Source organism: Carcharodon carcharias, chromosome 10 (genome assembly GCF_017639515.1).
Source record: "Carcharodon carcharias isolate sCarCar2 chromosome 10, sCarCar2.pri, whole genome shotgun sequence".
Taxonomy (NCBI): Eukaryota; Metazoa; Chordata; class Chondrichthyes; order Lamniformes; family Lamnidae; genus Carcharodon; species Carcharodon carcharias.
Window position 1 is genome coordinate 45,411,258 of NC_054476.1, and position 24,184 is coordinate 45,435,441.

General features: G+C 43.8%; 1 protein-coding gene across 1 annotated transcript in view; it reads left to right on the forward strand.

Moving 5' to 3' along the window:
* tub (TUB bipartite transcription factor) overlaps positions 1-24,184 on the forward strand; it is a 276,378-nt gene that overhangs the window by 138,411 nt on the left and 113,783 nt on the right. Inside the window, exons 2-3 of the mRNA XM_041197977.1 lie at positions 7,348-7,399; positions 22,606-22,768. Of these exons, the coding sequence (XP_041053911.1) occupies positions 7,348-7,399; positions 22,606-22,768 (215 nt within the window). The remainder of the gene's footprint in view (positions 1-7,347; positions 7,400-22,605; positions 22,769-24,184) is intronic.

Consider the following 24,184-nt stretch of genomic DNA (forward strand, 5'->3'; position numbering starts at 1 on the left):
GTAATTTATGGATGCAATTTGGAAGTAATTTCTTGTTTACAATGAAAACTTTGAATGGTAAACAAAATAATGAGCTTTTTCCAAATAGCTTTCAGCAATGTGCAAAAAGTAAAGATTTAGAGCAACTTACTGCCTCACCAGAATATCTCAAATAATGAGGAAAAGTCGATGCACCCAAACTCATTGGAGCAGAAAAATGGTCATTACATTTGTTACCCACACCTCAGTAGCTCTGACAAGTCTGTATTGCATTGTGTAGAAAACTACCTCAGTGTATGAATGTGAGGCATTATTTGCATTCCAATGTAGATAAGTAACACATTTGTCAGTAATAATTGCATTCAGATGACATTAATAGATACGTAGATTTCTATCTCTAAATGCTTTCATAAATAACATACCATTAAACAGCTTTCCATTCAATATAGAGACCTTTGATATGGGAGCCTGTTAATTGATTAACATGTCTGTAGCATAGGTTGAGTATGGTAATGGTTGTTTCGACATGAAGCAAACTGAATCCTTGAGCAGTCATTGATGAGGCTAATTCTCCTCCTTATGTTCCTGAAATAGGAGGCATAGCAAATAATTTCTGAGCACCAAAGGAAACTACGGGGGCTAGTGATAAAATGAGGAATGGTGCTAAACTGGTTGATGTGGAAGAGCAGAGGCATTAACTGTGCAGCTCACAAGACATAAAGCAGCAGCTCAAGTAGCTAAGGCCATTAGAAACACTCACGGGGAACAAAAGCAATAGTCCTTAGCATAGGGTAAATGAATAGGTGGGAGTGGGGAGAGGGAATCCTAGAGCAAGATGGAGAGGAAGCCAGTGTTTCCTTGTAGAGCTCAGAAGACTCCTACTCTTGGCTGGCAAGGAAACTTAAATAAAATAAAGGAACATACCTTGTTAGGCTATTCTAACCCTTAGTACAGCACTTGGTAAATTTAGCCTAGCAGGAAAACTACCCCTGCATTCCCACTTAGGCCTTGCATTAAAATGGCAGTTCAAACTCCGATTGAGCCTAAACTGCATAGTAAAGAAATCTTGGGGCAGGTGTCGATGCTGCCTGCAATTTTAAATGTTAGTCGGTCATAAAAGGTAGGAAAGGAGTGGATTATTGCTCCTATTTCATTTCAACTGCTTACCTGCCTGATGAGAAAAGAGTTCACAAGAAGAATGGTCAATGCTTCCTATTTATTTCACCTGTAGAGAGAGACATAAATATACAAGTTGGCATCGCATATAAAATCAAGTTTGTTAGAGGAACATTGACATCATTAAACTGTGTTCCTAAGGCATTGATGGCCCAGCACAAATGAACCTGCGTTCAATTGGATTGATTTGAGCTCCATTCACATGGCTATTTTTCTCAGCTGTATATAGCTCCAAGAGAGTAGCTTCCTTACCTATTACAAATTGACAAACCCTATGGAGTTGATTGGGAGTGCGGTGCCTTTGTATTTGTGATCAACTGAAGCAATTCATTTCTGGAAATGAATGAGAAGGAACTATGCACTGGAACAAAGACACCACTTTGGTAAGACTCAGTCAGGACCCCTTTGCTCAGTAAGCATGGCCTGATAAGGGAATTGTGTTTACTAATAACAAAGCAAGACAATGTAATTTCTCCAAACTTTCAATAAAGAAGCAAAAAAGCAAAAGCAGCTGCCTCATTCCTCTGTGAAGCAATGATGTGTCCATCACATGCTCGTAACTGACTGCTCTTTTTTTGTTGGTGGAGAAGGCTTAATTTCAGCTTGAACTGGAGAACATTCATGTTTTATAGGCATGAGGTACATCCCCAGTCAGAACTCTAATATGTGGTGATATACTTTGATACTATTACTTTCTTACTTTAAAATAGCAGTAAATAATACAGGCAGGAAAATCAGATATGAGCCAGCCAGGGTAGGTGTTGTCCAACACTTATTAGTCTATCAATAAGAAAGTTGAGGGGTTAATGTCTAACTCTGAAGTTGGGGAATGGGGCAGAACCTTCCTTTGGTGGTGAGGGTCTCACCTGCCAGCTGGAGAGCCGATGAGAGAACTGCACTGCCCCTCCTGTGCAAGGCCTGCTGGATATAATGCCAATGAGGCAGATCCGGGGGCACAAGCCGGTGCACCTCCAAAATCAAGTTCCCGGAGCCAGACGTCCCACCCAGCAAGAGCTACCAGCCAATCAGAGGCCGGTAGCTCCTGTAATTTATAGTGCCACGGAGGAGGCTGTGGCTCCTGTCACTCCCCAGAGTCCCAGGACGCAGGAGAAAGGTAAGTAATGGGGGAGGGGGCATGGTTTCCCTGGGTGGAGGTTGTGAGGGGGAGGGGATGGGGATGGGGATGGGGAGGATCTGAAGCAAGTGCAAGGGGATGGTCGTCAGCAGGCACCCCTGTGCCAGATGCCTATGCCCTGAATCAGGCACTGAGTGCCTTTGATCAAGGGACACACCCCTATCCCCCAGGTGACAGGCTTTTACCAGTTAGGTAGGTAGCATGTTGATGGCCCCACCTGGAGCTGGCTTAATCCTGGCAGCAGAGGGGAAAGGCCCTTAAGTGTTCATTAATTGTCCCACAATTTTGTTTCTGTGGGGTTTTTTTTGCATGTCCCAGTCTTAATCTTGTTTTTTGTATTTTTGCTTTTGGTCATGGCTGTTCATTATTCTGCCATTCATACCCACTCTGGGCAAATCTTTTGTTTCTTTATTGCAACCATCATCAAGCCCTTTGCTATTTGTGCCATGAAATATTTTGTCCTTTAATCTCTCCTGCCCTCCACCCTATCACAGACTTCCCTTTTGTTCTTCCTCCCCCTCTCCCCTTTCACTTGCACAAAATCTCCATCATTCTTCAGTTCTGAAGAAAGGCCCTTGACCTGAAACCTTGACTCTGTTTCTTTCTCCACAGATGCTGCCAGACCTGCTGAGCATTTCCAGCATTTTCTGTTTTTACTTTAGTTTGATCAAATAAATTAGGCTTAAAGAGCTTTTTAAAGGAGAGAAAGTGGAGAGGTAGAGAGGTTTAGGGATGGAACTCCAGGGCCAGAATTTTATGTTCCCCCACCCCCGGCAGGTTCTGAAGCGATGGCACGGAGCATGAAACTGCCTCTGTCCAGGATCCCACCTGGCCCAACCTGCTCATGATTTTATGATGGGGTGGGCAGGGCCTCGGACAAGAAGCCCACCCTTGCCCCATTTAAAACCCTTAATGGCCACTTAAGGGCTTTTTCCCGCCGAGCCTCAAATTTTAAGCTAGTGGGCGGATGTCAAATCAGGGGGGCAAATCTGAAAATGAACAGTCGGGGGGAAGTGGGTTGGGTGCTCCCACTGCCAGAAGTCCCCTTCTGACTGGTGGAACCCTTCCCTTAAGGCCTAGTGACCACTGGACCTTTCTCCATCTCCCACACCTGGCCTAGCCGCTGGGACCTCGATCGCCCCCTGGTGACCCCCTAGGCCTTCTCCCCACCCCCACCCTGGGACAACTTTCACTTACCTGTCCCCCGGTTCCTGGCACTTAGTTCCAGACAGCTCCCTGTAGTGCCTCTTTTGGCCATTTCAACGCTGTCCCTGGAGGGACTGGAGAGCTGTCAGCCGATCTGATTGGCTAGCAGCTCTCTAAGGCAGGACTTCCTCCCGGTGATGGGCAGAGATTCTACCTTATTTCAATCAATGCTCGTTAGAGTGTGAAATGGCATCAGGCCTGCAGGAGTCGATGTGATGTGTTCCCGGCCGACTCTTCGCTTGGCAGGGGCTGAGCCCGCACCATCATGAAAATTCAGGTCCAGAACTTAGGACTGAGGCAGCTGAAAGCATGGCCGCCAATGGTGGACCAAAAATGACAGAGAGATTGTGATCTGGTTCAGACCCAGATAAATTGCCAGGGAGAGGACTGGAGTTAGTAGCGAGGGAATGGTGTTTATGGTGGGGTCTGCCCAATATTTAGTTTGAGGAAATTTCTATTCACCCAGTACTGGACGTCAGACAAGCATCGTGGCTGTGGAGAGGTTGAGAAAAATGGTTGTGAGGTAGAGCTGGGTGTTGTCAACGTATATGTGGAATCTGATGTTGTGTTTCCAGATGATGTTGCCCAGGTTCAGCATGTAGATGAGAAATAGGAAGGGATCAAGGATAAATCCTTAGTGGACTCCAGAAGTAACAGTGCAGGAATGGGAAAAGAAGCCATTACAGGTGATTCTCTAGCCATGGTTGGATAGGTAAGAATGGGACCAGGTGAGGCCTGTCCCACCCAGCCAGACAACAGAAGCGAAGCATTGGTGGAGGATGGTGTGGTCGACCGTGTGAAATGTTGCACACTAATTTAGGCAGATGAGGAGTGAAGTTTATGATTGTGAAAGTCACATGTGTGACTTCAGGAACCATTCCAGTACTGTGGCAAAGGCACAAACTTGATTGGAAGGGTTCAAACATGGAGTTCTGGGAAAGATGGGGTGGCAACACGTTCAAGGATTTTGAAGAGGAAAAGGAGGTTAGAGATGGGATGGTAACTTGCAAGGACTGGGGGATCAAGGATAGATTTTGAAGAGGGGGTGATAATGGCAGATTTGAAGAGAGGGAACCTGCCTGAGGAGATGGAATGATTAATATTCAGTTTAGATGGGCATCCGGAAGGGGATTTGGTGGTCAGCAGTTTGTTTGGCATAAGATCAAGGAACAGGATGTGGTCTTAAGGGCAAGATGAACTCTGAGAGGGCTTGATGGGAGATAGGAGAGAAAGTAGAAAAAGATGGAAGTTCAGGTGCAGGGCTGTAGATTTAAAAAAAAACTCCTTCCAAATTAATTTAGAATGGACAAGAAAAGCTGATTCTCACAGTTGTAATTGTGGAGTGTTTAATCAAATTAGTGAAACATCCAAATTTTAGGATCTTTTACTATCTCATGTGCACTCTCTCGCAAACACACTCTGTCTCTCTGTCCAATAACCTATTTTGAGTATTTTAGCAATATACTATGTGATATTCCCATTGATGTGTTCAACCCTTCCAAACCAATCTTTACACTTTTTAATAGAAATATTAATACATTTATTTCACATTGGGTTAACACCCCTGTTAAACCACATTTGTCAGGTCACAGGAAGCTGGATACATTTCTCTTTATGAAAGACACATACATAAATTAACACAGTGCAAATCACCACCTGAACAGTACAAGAAATGTTTCGATGTAGTACAAAATCTGTTTCAACCTACTATTTCATTCATGATAGTGCATTTCACAGACCATGGGCAGAGTATAATTCAGCCCACAGGAGTGGGTTGTGAGATGAGAGGAGGCCATAGAATCAGGAGAGAAGGTGAGTACGGAGTGTCCATCACCTTCCTGACACCGTGCAATTATCTCAGTGGCGGGGAATGTTGAGGGCAGCCTTCCTGCCCAGGAGCCAATTGAAGCCCTTAAGTGGCCAATTAAGGGTTACTTAAAGATGTCTGCCAGTGGCGAGGGCCCCCCCCCCCCCCACTGTGTGGAGACTGCCCAGTGAAAGCTGGCAGCCTTCCTGCTGGCTCGGGGAGGCCCTCCTAATCAGGTACTCTTTGTCCATGGAGGGACTCTGGCAGTTAAAGCTGACCCTGCAAAAAACACCAACCACCCCAAGCTCTCACCAGGGACCCACTACCCCTCACAGTTGCCTTCCCAACTGGCCCTGATGAGCCTGACTGAGCTTCATCTTGGTTCCGGGGCAGCATCCACGAAGCTGTGTTGGGCCAGGTGCTGTTGCTGGGACTGAAGAGCTGCCAGCCTTCCAATTGGGCCAGCAGATGTGGAGGCAGGATCTACAACCTTAAGGAACAGAAACCCTGATACCAGGCAGTTAGTTGCCTGATGGTCACAGAATCGGTTTGAGATTCCTGGAAATGCCCGACACGGAATTGCCCCTGTCTTTGCCGCCTGCTGGCAGTAATATTCAATTCAGCCCCATATCCCAACCAAGCAAATTCCTCTGCTAAAGCTTTCTTCCCCTCTTGAGGCAACCTTTCTCTAAAACATGGCCTTTATTTCTTTGTGAGGATAAAGATTTAATCACCATAAATTCAGACATTGCAAATGACAGAATTGCATTAAAGATACTCAGAGGGGAAGGCATTTCCTCATGCTGAGTTATAAAAACCATCTACTGGGATCAGAGCACTGTCACAGTACATAGTTCTCCTGTAAAGATGCTAAAGGCAATGCTTTAATGTGCAGGATGTTTCATTAACTGTAGGGGAACACACAGAAATCCATAGGAGTTTCTATGCCACTCTTCAGTATAGCATAACAATTTCTCCACATGTAAACAGTTGTTTCAGTAGAAGCTGAAATGTATGCCTCCAGTCCTTTTTCTTAATGTTCTAGCGATGCGTTGGCCTTACCAGAGGAAATAAACACATTAACAAAACTTGACAGGTCCAAACGTTTCTATGTGAATCAAGCCAAACTGTCATTGAAAATAATCTCAGTTCTTTGTAGTAAAATGACCAAGACAAATGTACTGTAAGTATAAGGTTTTGAAACTGATGTTTTGCGTTAGAACAGTGGACGACTGTTTTCTTAACATGATTTTTTTTACTCTGAAGCTTGCTAACTGAAGCTCTCCGGGGCCTGGTTATGTTGCTTGTAGTTTTTTTATCCACTGACGTTGACAGATAGAAAATTGCAGACAATGTACCTGGGATTTTGCAATTGGTCTCCTGTTGCATGTGAGCTGCCATCATTGACATGGGGTTTTGGAAGGTTCTGCCGCTTGACTTCACTTTTTGCCCTTCAGATGCTTTGTGCAGTAGATTCTCCTCCAGGCAGGGGTAACCAATGTCTGAGTCATCAGATATCAGGAGCTGTTGGAGTATTTTCTTTTCCTGGTGTGATAAAGCACTTTGGCTCATCACAACCATCCATCTGGCTTCCCTTTCAAAAATTTATCTGGAAGAGGCAGGTTGGGAGATTTCCACTGACACACTCAAGCTACCTGTGCGTTTTTTGTTATCATGAAGAAATCCAAAAGCTCCAGAAAAATGCAGCACTGTGCATTAACTAACAATAAATGGGAAGCAAATACCTGGTGTTTAGCTGAGGTAAAAAAATAAATTAATTGCAAAATAATGTGTGAAATTCTTAGAAAATTCCCCCAACTGAAAAATTAAAAATCATAGAACTAGAGGGAAAAAGCGGAGGAGTGGGCCTAATTTGGTAGCTCTTTCAAAGAGTGCAGGGCACAGGTATGATAGGCCTAAGGGCCTCTTTCTGTGCAGTATGATTCCATGATACTATTGAGATTTCAGGCCTGGGCCTGCACAATCTATAATATTAAATTCAAGCAGACACATATTGATTATTTGTGCTTGTTTTCCCTCACAGTGTTCTGGATGATGAGGGCAGCAACCTGCGACAACAGAAGCTTGACAGACAGGTAAGGGATAGTGCCGCACACACTGTAGCTAGTAGCATTTGTTTTCCTTGGGCAGAAATTCTTCTCACTCTATCAAGACTATGCTATAACACATTATTTGAATCACCCAATACCCAATGATCGGCAAAATAACCATTTACTATCAGCGAATGTAAATTCTTTGGGTGATGTCGTGCTTTTAAAAATTACTTGGGAAACAAAATAGGGAGCAGTCTTTTAAAAGTGCACAACGTAAAATACTGCAGATACTAGAAATCTGAAACATGAAGCAGAAAACTCTGGAAATAGCAAATTAGGCAGCATTTGCATAGGGAACAGCCAGGTTAATGTTTCAGATGTGGACCCTACACGAGATCTGAATTGTTAACTTTTCTGTTCTTTCCACAGATGCTACCTAACTTACTGAGTGCTTCCACCATTTTCTGTTTTGTTTTAAAAGTGAAAAATAAGAAAAGAAGCAAAAAGAAATCCTGGCATTTATATAAAACTGGATTTTCATCTTTGAGAACAGTAGCGGGAGTTGGGAAATTTCCTGACTTGGCATGCCTGCCTCAGCAGATAGTGTCTGCGAAGACAGGATTTTCGTTCCGGGGGGAGGGTGCTAACAGGGGTCCAGCCCACTGCCCCAGAAAAGAGTTCGGAGGCAGACACAGTGACTACTGGGTGCCAAGGTAGATTGTTAAAAGGTCCACCTTGGTGCTTTGGGACTTTGTCCAGTCATAATAAAAACAATAAGATCCTCTAGCCTCACCTTCACACCTCCTCACCCCGCACATACTGTCCATGCCCCGTCCATGACACCTCATGCCCTCCACCCACCCCATGCTGCTTCCATGCCGAGCTATGACCCCAATTTCCCCCATCACCCCTCATATCTTGCCCGCCAAGCTATGCCCCTCCCCCCCATGACCTCTAATACCTACCTTCCATTCCAAGATATGCCCCTCTATCCATCCCCATGGCACCTCATACCCTTTATGCCAAACAATGGCATTTCCATGCCCATTTTCCCCCTATGCACTTTGTAAAGAACCAATGAACCCTATCGTGACAATAGGATGTGTTAAAAAGTCTTTAAAAAGACAGTCATTCATTCATAAAAATCTCTTTTGTTAGAGCCCAATAAAAGTGTCAATCACCAGACCACTTAAAGTATCAATAGAAGAAACTGTAAGCACTTAAAACGTCTTTGTCTTGTGTAAATAAACATTGTGAAATTGTTAGAATAGACCAAAGAGTCAGAGCTGTCAATCAAGCAATGTTTCCCTGGGGCTCAACAGCTTCATCACCCTAATAGATGTCTGGGCTCTCAGTCAAGACTATGCATTCATGGAAGTGCCAAAGCTTGGCAAGGAGGTTAGGAAATGCCATACAGGTGGGTGGAAGGCCATGGATTTGCATAGAGGGCATATGGGGCCATGGGGGGCTGGGTGGTGGGACATAGCTTGACATGATGGGCATGACTAAGACCTTTTGAACTTACCTTTCAAAAGATTCCCTCACTCCTATCATGAACCACGAGTCCTTTAAAAGCTGGCTGGATTCCATAAAAATTGTGGAGGCGAGGGTATCCTTATCCCCACAATGGAGCCAGGATGTGGGTTCATGACCTGAACCAACTCACACCCTTAAATGGCACTAGTGAAAATCAGAAACATTAGAAATGGGATCAGGAAACCTGGAGTCAGGTCCCGGCTGCCGTTTTCACACCTCCACAGAACCTCCCCAACTCCATGCAAATCCAGGCCAGTGTCTTCATGCCCTCAGGATGTCCCAAAGTGCTTTACAGTTGAGGAAGTACTTTTGCTAATGCAATCATTGTGTAACACTATAGCATGGCAATCTAGACCCGCAACCATTGCGTGAATCAGTATTCACTGAATTTATGAACTCGGCAATTCATGCAGTTGAGTTCAGTTTTGATGACAGCATGTATGCCCAAATAGATGGTGTTGCTATGGGATCCCCTCCAGGTCCAGCTCTCGCAAACACCTTTATTGGGTTCCATGAGAAACGTGTCATCGATGGAATGACATCTAACTTCCTACCCCTCGCATATTTCCGTTATGTGGATGATACATTTGCTATATTTAAATCCACAGCTCCATATAACAATTTCCTTACATGTCATAATGCGCTCCATCCTGCACTCAAATTCACCTTTGAAATGGAGCAGTCAAATAAACTCCCCTTTCTTGACGTACTAGTTGAGAAATCTGCCAGGGGATTCTCTACTACAGTCTACCACAAGCCCACCTTCAATGGTCAATACACGTTTTGGGATTCTTACAGTTTCACACACTGTAAGATTGGTTTTATCAGCAACTTTGTAAATAGACCCCAATCCATTTGCTCACCATGCAAGCTTGATGCTGAAATAGGGCACATCAAAGGCATCCTGCAGGATAATGGCTACCCTGATCAGATCATTTTGCGCTCTATATCACACAAACTAAGGCTGCCATTTTCGGCCCTGAAAAGCGTCCAGTCTACCTCAGATTACCCTGGCAGGGCAAGGTATCTCAAAAATTTGAGCAACTGTTTCACGCTGCTACTATGTGGTAGCAACACAAGTGGTATTCACCACTAACAAGATTCTGCTATCAAGCCAAAAAGACGTTCGGCCTATCACACAAATGAGTAATGTGGTATATGAATTTCAGTGCCAGTGTGATACTAGGTATGTAGGCCATATGTTCCAAATATTGGCTGATCATATCAAACAGCATGTCCCAGCCACTGTTCGCAACAATCAAGTTACAGACTGTACCCAACCAGCCCATGTTTGCAAAACTCAAAACGCAGTGTCCAACATTAGATGTGATTCCATAATTGGACAACATTTGCTAAATAATCCCCAGTGTGTTAAAAATTACACTTGCAACCAATTTAAGATCGTCAGTCAGGCTCACAGTGTGGTGCATTTACATGTACTGGAAGCTGCATGTATTAATTCACAGGGCCCTGTTCTTTGCAGACAGAAAGTACATGTACATGCATTGCACCTGTTTCAGCTAAACAAAATAAGTGACAGCCATTTGTGGCTCATTCTTCAGGGCAATGCCTTGACCAATCAGAGTCAAGCTGCCTGATTTAACTTTCAAACAATGCTTGGCAGTTAACCATCAGTTACCTTCAGTGGTGCATTCTCCATGGCACAGCCATTTGCAAACCAATCATAACTCTCTTCATATACAGTATAAATTGTTATTTTTCCCTTATATTGGTATTCTTGCGAGTGTCCTGATGAGTCTGGTTGACATGAACACTGCTCATCATAACAAGGAGCCATAACCAAGGAGACATTCTTAGGAGTATATTTGCAATGGTCAACATTAAGCACAAGCGATTAACACCCATGCCCATGTTATGCAACTACATCTTCTTGCCCTTGTTTCTAACCCTGCCACAACATCTTGGTCCTCCCTGGACATTCACAGTGGAGGTAGAGGCAGCCTACTGACTGCTATGCCCTGTCAGAGCGTCCTCTGGAGGGCCTTGGCCTGGAAGGCCTTGGCCTGCTTTCAGGGTCCTGCTGTGTGGCAGTGGCACCCTCCACTCCAGCTGAGGAGCTGGAGTTGCTGGGGTCACAGGAAGAGAGGATTCGGATGGGCTTAACACTCCCGGAGTCACCAGAGTGGTTGCCCCTGGGGTTGGGCACATGCTGATCCGCCTTCCTGTGGGAGCTTGCTGGCCCCTGGCTGACTCCTTGAGAAGAAGGGGCAGCTGGAGTGAGCTCGAGATGGCCCTTCCCCTCTCATGTTGACACTGATGGATGCCAGCAATTGCCTCAGCGATGGAGTGCAGCTCCTACAGCAGTGCAGGACCAATGTCCTGGACCAAGGTCACCATGGCACCTGCCATCCTACCAATGTTGACTTTAGTGCATTGGCATGCCGACGCTATCACTTCAGATTGAAGGCAGACAGAGTCCTCCATCGTGCCTTGCAATCTGAGGAATGCAGCGGACATCCCTTCTCGATGTTCCCTGGTTTGCCTTTGCAGCTCCAGCAACGGAGGTATGACCAAATCCAAAGGATCCTCATCTGACTTGGCCTCAGTAGATTTCTGGCCTCCAGGAGTCCTCTGAGTGCAGGCAACCTGGGAAGTCCCTGTCTCCGCCTGTTGTGGATCAGCCAGTGTGATGTGTTCGCCAGATTCTGACCCCATCGCTACTCTAGAACTAGATCCCACCAAGTAGTGTGTCTGTGTGCTGGTGGAGGGTGTTGGTGAGCATTATGACGATTCTTCAATTCCAGTGTCTGAGGATTCCTCTTCCTCGGAGCTGGAGTCGAGGACCTGACTCATGGACCCCCTTGGCTGCCTTCCAGATGGAAAGATGATTAGTGGATGACAGGGGACTGTGGAGCAGGGGAACTGACTCACAGCATTGTTGTCTGATGGATGTTACACTGCTGGATCCTCACTTGGCTGAGTGCTGCCGACCTCACCATTGGCACAGGAACAGTCCACATCGTCAGCAGCCAGCTGGATGACTCTGTTTTCAAAGTCTGTGATTACCTAGATGTCAGACATTCCTCCAGCAGTCTGTGGCCTCTTCCTTCGTTGTTTGCCAACTTGTCTGGCATGAATACAGATGTAGAAAACGTAAGGAGGACACCTGTCAGGCCAGATGAGAAGGATGCCCGGCACGTGTGGTGGTGAGTCGTGCCATGGACGGGATGAGGACACGACCCGCAGGGCAGGTGAAAGTGTGTATAGCGATGCCCCTTGAGCTGCAGTGATCGATATGGATGCGTGATGGGTTTGTGAGAGTGAGTTGAGAGTGATGAGAAGAGTGACCTACTCTGGTGGAATAGAGATCATTCATCCTCTTTCAGCTATGGGTGGTTGCCTCTTTTGGAGGCCGTTGGCACTGACCACCACTGTCACTGCCTCCCACGCTGGCATTGTCACCTTGGATGAGGTTCTTCGCCCAGAGTGGGGATAGAGGACATTGCAGCAGGCCTCCACTGTGTCCAGTATGCTCTCGAGAGAGGCGCTGCTAAATCTGGGCAGCATGTTTCCTCCCTTTGGCAGTCATCAGTTCCCAGCCGCTTCCTATCTCTTAAAGAGTGTTAGTCTGTGCAGCGGTGGCCTTTAAATATGGCACCCAGTTTACTGACGGCCTGAGGTCATGGCGGTGCAGGAGAATCAGAGGCCAACCCGCCAGCGATCTGACATAAAACCCGTGCCTCTGCTTTTTTTCAACAAAGTGTCACACAATACGAGGGTAAAATCCACCATTGCCGTCAACAGGTCAAATGCCAATTTTCCAGCCTGATATTAGACTTTGCTAACTTCTGGGACAATTCCGCCCTAAGTGTTAAGAAAGGTTTGGCATAACCTCCTTACTTTTTCACCCTGTGCTTCCATTAATAAAGCCGAGGATTCTGTATGCCTTTTAACATCTTTCTCTACTTGCCCTGCCGCCTTCAGTGGTTTCTTTTCATGCACCCACATGTGTCTCTGTTCCTGCATCCCTTTTACTTATTTCTCACCAACAGTCCCCCATACCCCCCACCAACTCCTGAGGCATGGATTTTCGACAACCCTCTCTGTCACTGCAAAAATGGCGAAGGAGGCCAAAATCCATTTGTCCCTCCCCCAAACATGGCACCTACTATTTTCTCGTCGTGGGGGTGGGGGGGTTGGGATTTGTGTACGCGCACTTCATGGAGGCAACTACCCATATGAAATAGAAGCTGCCTCCAGCCATGTTTGGTTTTCATTAGCCAGGAGTGGGAAACATGAGGTGTGCAGATTAGACCTGGTAGGAGCAGAGTTCTTTGGAGTGGTAGGGTACCCCTTTGTACATGGTCCTGGGACACCTTTGGTGCGCTTTGAGAGAGGTAAGGTGCCCGTTGGAATTGTTAAAAGTGGGTATGAATGTGGGTAAAAAGATCATTTACTCATTGGACCTGTCAAAAGCAACTGTCAAAAGCAGCTGTCAAATTTAAAATCCTGCCCTTTAAATATTTGAAAAAAACTGTGTGGAGTGTTTAAAAAAAATGTTTGCTATTTCACTCTGTCTGTTGACATAAGTCTGAGGGTTTCCATTATTGGATTAGTACTGCATGACAGATTTCACACCCTTCCATTATCTCAGTGGGATGCCTGCCATTTCACAGTTTGACTGACAGCTACAACTGATTATAGACACTTTGAAGTGGGAGTATGTATTCCAATGCTTATTTTTATGCGGGATTAAACACTTGAATGAAATGTTTGTTTTTATAAGGCATATTACAATTGAAGGAATTTAAATGTAAATGGTTTTTATGAATGAGAAGGGTTTTTTTAAAAGTAAATTCCGAAACAGACAACTAAGAACTTTATTTTATCTCATCTTAGCATGGGTCTTGAGGCCTACCTACAGCAGTTTTATTAGATTGTTTAGATATGTACCAACTGAATTTTGACATTTTCTATGTAAACTTTTGAGATGGAGTCAACATTACGTTTTTAAAGCTTGTACCTTTTGGAGAAACAATCAGTAGATTTTACGTATCTGAAAACCTTTCTTACTTCCCCAGATAAACAAAGCCTATTGTATGCTTTCCATTTTTCCGATCTATTAAATTCCTGAGTTCACATTTAGCCATATGGCTACAGCACCATTTGTGGATTGCTATGTATGTAACTTGAGGTGGTATAGCAACAGAAGGCAATTTTTAAATCGTGAGATCTTATTTATTGGGAAACCAGTTCTGTTGAATGGTCATGAGGATTCGAAACGTCAACTCTTTTCTTCTCTGCCGATGCTGCCAGACCTGCTGAGTTTGTCCATGGTATTAACTCCTTTTGTTTCCTTCTCTCAAACATTCCATGCTCCTAATCCAGTATTTTCTGTCCTTTTGGCTTTCATTCCTCCTTTCTGTATAAACCTTTGTTGCTCCTTTTGTGTTTCTTTTTTTCAGCTGCTGACTTCCTTCTTTCGTACGATGCTTTTCCCTCATATATTGTAATCCCCTTTCCTAATGCTGTGGTTCCTCAAATTGTTTCGGGAACTGCCCGTGAGACCTCTTCCTAATGAATGCATTCTGGTCACTGTGGCTCCCAAGAGCTCCTTACCAGTAAATTAAATTACTGGTAATGCAAATAGAGGTTTGATATTGTTAAGTCCAGGTTAGAGGTCGAAGGACTCCCCTTTTTTCCCTTTCCACCGTTGACCACAGAAGGTTTCTCATTTTGGATAAATTTTACCAATTTTAATGTGTACTTAAACTGTTTACATGCTGTGATAATAAAGGACTAGTCAAGCAGGTTTTCTTGAGTTTAACAAAGAGATTAGTTTATTTATATTTAAACCGATATAAGTAAAAGGTGAAAAATACCCTCCGACTTCTGCATATGCATGTGCACACACACATTTGAAGCTCACAGACACAAATACAGATTTCAGGCTATGGGAGGATAGATTGGCCAAATTAAAATGCATAAGAAATGGAAGAATTTCACAATTTGTACCTAGCTGTTTCCTTAGGTGGAATCCGATGGTCTTGCTTCCAAAGCTGAGGCGGCCCAAAGCTGTATCTGGTATTTCTCCCCCTCTGGAGATGCTCCTGTGGAATTGAAGTTTTTTGTTAAAAATCTCTGTCTACTGAAATGGAGACACAGTCAAATAAATAGACAGGGTCCAAGCTTGTCAGAGGGGTTGAGAGAGAGAGAGAGGCAGGAGCTCCGCTCAGCTCAACTGCTAGTTCTGTTTAGCTTAATACCATGTGCTTAAAACTAACACAAAGAACTTGGCTTGCCATTTGACTTCTCTCCAACTGACAGCAATTTAAACATAACTGTATATTCCAATTATAACTCGATTAGTTTGTCTGGGGAGCTATCTTACAAATCGAGACCTTTTGTCCAAGCAATTAACCTTTGAATGGTTTGTCTTCTACTGTTGAATTCTGTCAGCAATTTCCATAGAAATGTCAATAGGGCAAGAAGGAAGGTCTTTCACAGCCCCTGGGGCGGTCATTGACCCTGGTGACTTTTGCAGACTTGCTATCCCCTCACCATAGGATGGAATGTGGAATGTATAGTAATGTAAATTAGTGTCAGCCATGTTGATGTAGATTGAAGTCACTTCAGTCTGTTTCAAAAAATCTGCCTTTTTAAAGTTTGTTTTTAAATTTCATTCATGGTGATGGTGCATCACTGGCTATGCCTGCATTTATTGCCCCATCCCTAACTGCCCTTGTTTAGAGTGCATTTAAGAGTCAACCACATTGCTGTGGGGTCTGGAGTCACATGTAGTCCAGACCAGGTAAGGACAGCAGATTTCCTTCCCTAAAGGACATTAGTGAACCAGATAGGTTTTTACAACAATCAGCAATGGTTTCATGATTATCATTAGGCTTTTAATTGCAGATTTTTATTGAATTCAAATTCCACCACCTTTTATGGTGGGAATCAAACCCAGGTCTCCAGAGCATTACCCTAGGTCTCTGGATTACTAGCCCAGCAACAATACCACTACACCATCACCTCCCCTGTTTCCAACCGCTGAATTAAAAATCAATATTTGGTAGAAGCATGTATTTATGGGAATATAGTCACGAAAAACACTGTAAACATTTTTTCAGAATTGCTGTAAATGTCTTTTACTTTTGGGAATTATATTGTACTTTTTGATAGCTGGAGGAGATTCCAAAATAAACAAAAATTATTTTTGGCAACCTCAAGCCAGTTCCTTGTTCCATGTTCAGAACTTCTCCCGCAATCCATAACCAGCAGAAAAGACAATGTAAATGTGAAATTTTCTTTTTGTACAAGTGAGGTGTTTAGTCTTAACATTCACAGGCAGAGACTGACTAGCACATCAGTAATGTGAAACATTGAGTAACATTGGGTAAATATCGGATTCAGCTTGAGAATGCACCCAATTCTTCTGGCTATAAATGACCATTCCACTCTTTGCATTTCAAGTAGCGCTCTCTCTCTCTCGCTCTCTCTCTCTCTCCCCACTCCAAGTACCATATCTGTTCCACTGATTACCACAGATGTTTCCACTGGGGCATTTGTAAAGCTACTTTCACCAGATCAAAAATGATTTACAATGGGCGAATTCTAACCCTAAAAACAGGTGGGTTGGGATCAGGTGAGATATGAAAATTTTAAAAACTCAAATCCACTTCCAAGTTGCCCTTTCCTGATTTTAACTGAGGCGGGATAAGGGGCGGTAAATCAATCTGCTCCCATAGGTTGTATTGGCCATTTTAAATATTGTCATGAGGCTGGGAGATTGACAATTTATAGGTTTACCCTGGCTGACTCTGTTTCCTGAGCTTTGGGAAACTCAAATTCAAGGAGTTGAGGACAGCTTTGTGGAAAAGTACGTGTCCACATCACTGCTCATGGGCCAGGTGGAGCAACAGTACTACCCTGGGGAGACAGCGACATAGCGGTAATGTCACTGGGCTAGCGTTCCTGAGGTCTAGCCTAGTGCTTTGAAAACATGGGCTCAAATCCTGCCACGTTAGCTGAGAGAATATTAATTGAATAAAATCCAGAATTGGAATCTAGCCTTAGTAATAGTGACAATGAAGCTATCATTGACTGCTAGAAAAACTCATTTGGCTCACTAATGCCCTTTAGGGAAGGAAATCTGCTATCCTTACCTGGTCTGGCCTACAAATGACTCCAGACCCACAGCTTTGTGACTGACTCTTAACTTCCCTCTGAAATGGCTGAGCAAGCCAATTAGGGATGGGCAACAAATGTTGGCCTTGTCAGTGATACCCACATCCAATGAAAGAATTAAAAAAGTACTCTAGTCCTACAAGCTTTTGCTTCCCACAGCATTTTCCCAACCGAAACTCTGCAGCCCAGCTTGGAAACCCCATCCTTGTTAAACTTGGGGCTGTTGTTATTAAAGTGTATTCACTGTTATGGCTTAGGAAAACACAGCAGTCAATTTAAACACAAACAGATATTTTTTTGTGCGGTTGGTTGATGGATAAATATTGGCCAGGTTACCAAGAGAACTCCTCTGCTCAACATTGATTGTACCATGGTTCTTTTTTACAGCCACCTGACCACAGTTTAATTTCTCACCGAAAAGATTGCTCTTGGGACAATACAGTATTCCCTCAGTAGTACACTGAAGTACCAATGTAGATTATGCACTCAACTCTTTAGAATGAGACTTGGGACCCACAACCATCTGACTCAGAAGCAAGAGCAGCAGCTTCATTTCAGCCTACGAATCTTCCTGACCCAATCCATGGGAATGCTTGCATTTCCAGCAACCAATCTCACAACATTAATCCTAATTTAGCACACAGGTGAAGCAGCAGTATAGGTTTCAGTGAACCAAGTCCAGCTACCCAGAGGAAGCACTCATACTGTAAGATTAAAATGATGCTGCTGTTTGATTTTTCTTTGCGGCTCAATGATATGATGAGTTTTGAGGTGACATGTTCTTAGAAACATTGAAAATTTAGAAGACCATTGGCCCATTGAGCTTGTTTTGCCTGAGAAAGAGCTTTCTAAGGTTAATCCCACCTTCCGGCTCTTGGTCCGTAACTCTGTTAGTTACCGCATCTCAGGAGCATAACCGAGGCCAGGATTTTCTGCTTGTCAGGCGGGTGTGCGCCGGACCCGAATGAGTGTAAAATGATGCACGATGAAGTCGGGCGAGCGTCTCGACCTCACCGCACACTTGCGCAATATTTCGATCGCGGACGCATGTGAGAGTTAGCAGCGTGCCTGCCCGCCATCAATTAACAGGCCTACTCAGACTATTAAAGTACCAATTCAATTAAATTTTTCACTGCCCGTCCAACCACGGGCAGGATGAGGTTTCATTCAGTGATTAAAAATAAAATAAAAAATTTTCAAGCTAACTTCTAACATGTCCCTGCTCATGTGACAGAGTCATGCACGCGTGCGCGAACTTGTGTGCTTGCCCTTCTCCCCCCACCACACAGGCAGCACAGCAGCACGTGTTTCACGCTGGGTGGGTCTTAACTGGCTCGCCAACGTGAAATCGCGGTTGGGCCCCGATTGCAGGTGGCGGTTGGCTTCCCGACCGCTCCCGCCGAGCCCACCTGACGAGGGCAAAATTCTGCCCCAAGTGTTTTTGTAAATGTAAGGAGGGTTTCTGCCTCTACCACCCTTTCTAGTAGTGAGTTCCAGATTCCCATTACCCTCTAGGTATAAAGGTACTCCTCAACTTGCCTTTAATCCCTCTTCAATCATGTCAAATCTGGTAACCCCCCAGGATATTGATAGTAGGGATTTAGCAATAGTAATGCCATTGAATGACATGGGGAGATAGTTAGATTCTCTCTTGGAGATGGTCATTGCCTGGCACTTGTGTGGCACAAATGTTACTTGCCACTCATTAGCCCAAGCCAAAATATTGCAGGTTTTGCTGCATATGGACATGAGCTACTTCAGTATCTGAGGAGTTGTGAATGGTGCTGAACATTGAGCAATCATCAGCGAACATCCCTAATTCTGACCATATGCTGGAGCAAAGATCATTGATGAAACAGCTGAAGATGATTGGATCTAGGACACTAGATCATAGAAAATTTATGGTGCAGAAAGAGGCCATTCAGCCCATTGTAAATGCGCTGGCGAAAAAGAAACTAGCTGTTCATTTTAATCCCACTTTCCAACACCTGGTCCGTAGCCTTGCAGATTACAGCACTACCCTGAGGAACTCTTGCAGTGATGTTCCAAGACTGAGATGATTACCAACCACAACCATCTTCTTTTGTGCTAGGTATAACTCCAACCAATTTTCTCACTGATTCCCATGGACTCCTGTTTTGCTAGGGCTCCTTGACTCTACACTTGGTCAAATGCTGCCATGATGTCAAGGGCATTCACTCTTACCTCACCCCTACAATTCAGCTCGTTCGTCCATGTTTGAACCAAGGCTGTACTGAGGTTAGTGGCCCTGGCAGAACCCAAACTGAGCCTTAGTGAACAGGTTATTGCTGACTAAGTGCCGCTTAATAGCATTGTCAACGACACTTTCCATCACTTTGCTGATGATCAGGGGTAGACAGATGGAATGGTAATTGGCCTGGTTGAAGTACAAGTCTTCACTACTATTGCTGGAACATTGTCAGGGCCCATAGTCTTTGCAGTACCCAGTGCATTCAGCTATTTCTTGACATCACATCGAGTAACTCGAATTGGCTGAAGACTGGCACTGTTGATGCTGGGGACCTCCGGAGGAGGCCAAGATGGATCATCCACTTCGCACTTCTGGATGAAGATGGTCGCAAATTCTTGAGCCTTGTCTTTTGCACTGATGTGCTGGGCTTCCCCATCATTGATGAAGGGGGTATTTGTGGATGCTCTTCCTCCATTTAGTTGTTTAATTATCCACCACCATTCATGACTGGATGTGGCAGGACTGCAGAGCTTAGATCGATCCGTTGATAGTGGGATCGCTTAGCTCTATTGTATGCAGTTCCAATGTTCAGCATATAATTAGCCCTGTGTTGTAACTTCACCAGGTTGCCACCTGTAAGTTTTAAAAGGGGTGTTTTGATAAATTAGGCTTGTTTTAATTCAGCTGTACATGACCTAAGTTCATTTAATCAGAGATATAACCATCAAAGACACTATTACCAAATTGACAAATAGTATCAAAGTTTATTGATTATAAGCAAATTTTAAACAACAGTATAATTGTCAATCAATCAAAAACTTATCAATCAACTACAGACAAAGTAGTCAACTTACTCAATGAACTAAAACTTATCAGTTAACAAATTTCGGAGGGTTATAGGAAAATTATTTATCTATTTAAAATGAAACTGTACCAACTTCATGTTTTCAAATGGGTGATCAATCCAAGAGAAATGGATACACAGCTTTCAACTCCTTGCACCAACAAAAAAAAACATCACTGCCTCCAAGAAGCACTACACCATCCCAGGATTTCGACTGGCAGGCAAGCCATTACTGAACCAGTCCCAGTACTAACCACACTCAGTGCTCAACTGCCCCCAAAGATCTAAACCCGTTCTTCCACTCTTGATGTACATAAATGTGGTTCCTGTAACTCCTTTTTTATACTCAAAAGATGTTGGAAGCCAACCTTAGCAAAGTTGTTGGAAATGGCTAATTAGCCTATAATTTGTCAGTAATGTGAAAAGAGTTAACTCTATTGTTTGTTGCTAATTACGCACATTGTCTTAAAGTTAGAACAAAAGCCTTCATTTAAGCTTTGTTGCTTCTCTCGATGCATTTACAGGAATGCCATTCATTAAGACAGACTTAACAGTCAAGGACAGTGTGTTTTCCTGAGAGGGACGGAGTCCAAGGCTTATGTCATTTTTTTCCCAGCTGTTATAATGCTTTAATTCTGCCATAAGAAATGTTAATAGAGAAATACAGAAAGAATATAAACCGACTTCTAATTAACTACCGATTATTAATTACTTATCCTTCAATTACCAGAGTAATTGAGGTACTTCCTTCTAATGAAATCATTTGTTGCTAGTCAGTGAACATTTTGTAACACAGTTTTGGGTGAGTTTGTTGTAAAAAGTTAACAACATCAACATGGCCTCTTTTCCTGTTCACATGATGTTAGTACAAAATGGCCAAGCTAAGCAAGCATGCAAAATCCTACTAAAATAAAACCTAAAACCTAGGCCAGCTTACACACCTCATTTTTAGGTATGCCTGGTGCTGCTCTTGTCATGCCCTCCTGCACTCTTCATTGAATCAGGGTTGGTCCCCTGGCTTGATGGTGATGTTAGAGTCAGGGATATACCAGGGCACGAGATTACAGATTGTGGTTGCATACAATTCTGCTGCTGATGATGGCCCACAGTGCTTCATGGATACCCAGTTTTGAGTTAGTCGGCCTGTTTGAATTTTATCCCATTTAGCATGGTAGTAGTGCTACACACGCAATGGAGGGTGTCCTCAATGTGAAGATGGAACTTTGCCTCCACAAGGACTGTTTGGTGACCACTCTTACCAATACTGGCGTGGGCAGATGCATTTGCAACAGGTAGATTGGTGAGGACAAGGCCAAGTAGGCTTTTCCTCTTGTTGGCTCCCTCGCTGCCTGCTGAAGGCCCAGTATTGCAGCTTTATCCTTTAGGACTCAGCCAGCTCGGCCTGTAAGGGTGCTACTGAGCCAGTCTTGGTAATGGATATCGAAGACCTCTGTCCAGAGTACATTCAGTGCCTTTACCAGCCTCAGTTCTTCCTCAAAGTAGAGTTCAACATGGAGGAGTCTAAATCATTGTTATATATTACAAAAAGTAAGAGAGCCATGATTGAGGCCCGCAGAAGCACACTGGAAAAAGCCTTCCAGTCACATGAACACCCTCCAACTACTTTGCTTTCTGCCACTGAGCTAATTTTGGATCCAACTTGCTAAATGCCCTTTCTGACCATTTTGCCATGTGAGCTTTTGTCAAAAGCCTTGTTAAAATCCATGTGGACTACATCAGATTGACCCTCATTGTTAATGGGCAGGAGAGCAACTGAACCTTCAGAGAAGGTCTATGTCATTTTTTTCAGAATTCCACTGAGTTCCCACCATGGTTAGAGCCAGAAATCAGGACAGCATGTGTTGTTGAAACTCCAAGCCATTGCAGAATTTCAATCTTGAGTATTACAAATGTTTCAGGCAACCAAGGAAAAGTCCTCTGACTACTGACAATAAGCTGTACAGCCCTCCTTCTCTGTCAAAACCACCCATTGTTCCGGAATCACCCTGAAGATTTCCCTGGCTTTCTCCTCAACCAAGCACTCCCTTAAAACCCTCTCTCCTGGCTGCCCCCTTCAGTTTTCATTACAACTTGAGCACATTATAAAAAGTAATTTCACAGATCCCACACATGTAAAAAGAAGTTGTGCTGTAACAGAGCATGAGTTGGAAAATTGGGGTTGCGCTAAAATAACACCATCTCTGGCCTGCATTTTCTTCATGTGTGACACCTGTGGGATCTTGCAAATGGTGAATTTACTGTATTCATTCAATAAGCATTCAGATGTTTTCTAAAATTTTCTCACTAATCAAAAGAAGCTTTTTTTTAAAATATCCTTATAGGTATATGATAATTAAGACCTCAAAGTCTAAGTACAAAGAAGCCATTGTTCTACCCCAGCAGTTACTTTGTGAATTGAATAGGTCTAAAGTTCAATCAAACCTCAGACAAATTGAAAGTATTTTATGTGAACTTCCTCAATGATTAACAGGCATTTGTTTCTTGCAGCGTGCTTTATTGGAACAAAAGCAAAAGAAAAAGCGGCAGGAGCCCCTGATGGTCCAGTCAAATGTTGACAGCCGATCACGGACCCGCCGAATGAAGCAATCAGAGGAGCAGGCCCCTTTGGTTGAATCCTATCTCAACAGTAACAGCAGTACCATTTATCATGGTAAGTCAGTGCACTCTATGGTGTTTATGCAAACTTTATTTCACATAATCTGATAATTAGAGTTTTTAGCACTAAGTTCCACTTTCCTTTGTTATTTACATTGCTTTATTCAAATTATTGGATAATTAATTTCTTTTAGATTAAAAAATGACTTTCAACCATCAGACTAAAGCTCATCATAGGCAGCACTCGATCAATGATTCACCAGCTGAGTGGAGGAGAGGAATTTGTACAGCATTTCAGTATTATGGCACAGAAATTATGCCACACATTCTTAAGGATATTCACTAAACAGGAATTTATACTGCACATAGTGAGTACGGTCCAATCCAACGGTAGCAAGCTTAATTGTACCTTTCTCTTGGGCCTAGTAAAGAAGCTCGATTTTTTCATATATTCTTTCATGAGGTGTGAGCATCACTGGCAAGGCCAGCATATGTTGCTCATACCTATTTCCCCTTGAGAGTGTGGTGGCAGGCTGCCTTCTTAAACCACTGCTGCCTGTGTAGTCTAATTACTCCCACAGTGCTGTGAGGAAGGAGTTCCAGATTTAGAACCTAGCAACATTGATAGAATGGTGATATATTTCCAAGTCAGGATGGTGTGTGGTTTGGAAGGAAACTTGAAGATGGTGATGTTCCCATGAATCAGCTACCTTAATCCTTCTACATGTAGAGGTTTCAGGTTTTGAAGGTGCTTTTGAAGGAGGCTGGACCAGTTGCTGCAGTGCATCTTATACATGGTACACACTGCTGCCGCTGTGCTTTTGGTGGATGGCATGTATGTTTACTGTGTTGCTGGGCTGCCAATCAAACTGGCTGCTTTGTCCTGGATGATGTTGAGCTTCTTGAGTGTTGTTGGAGCTGCACTTATCCAGGCAAGTAGAGAGTATTCCATTACATACTTGACTTGTGCCTTGTAGATGGTGGACAAGCTTTGGGGTGTCAGGAGGTGAGCTACTCACCCAGAATCCCTAGCCTGTGATCTGCTGTTGTAGCCACAGTATTTATATGGCTGGTTTAGTTCAGCCCCTGGTCAATGATAACCCCCAGGCTGTTGATAGCAGGGGATTCAGTGATGTTAATGCCGTTGAATGTCAAGGGAATTTGGTTAGATTGTCTCTTGTTGGAGATGGTCATTGCCTGACACTCGTGTGGCACAAATGTTACTTGACATGAACTCTCCCATAAACAGAACTTATTGAGTCTACTTGAGTTTTGGTTCCATGTTCCAGAAGCACTTATGAGGGGTAATAAATATTAAGTATAATTTTCTATCAAAACATACAGACCTGGAAATGGGCTCACACTGCACTCATTTTAGGCATACTGCTGGCAGCAAAAAGGTCCAAGATGGTGGCTGCCATAATGAAGATCCACATTTCTGTGCTATTTTAATTTTATTGCAGGAAATTTT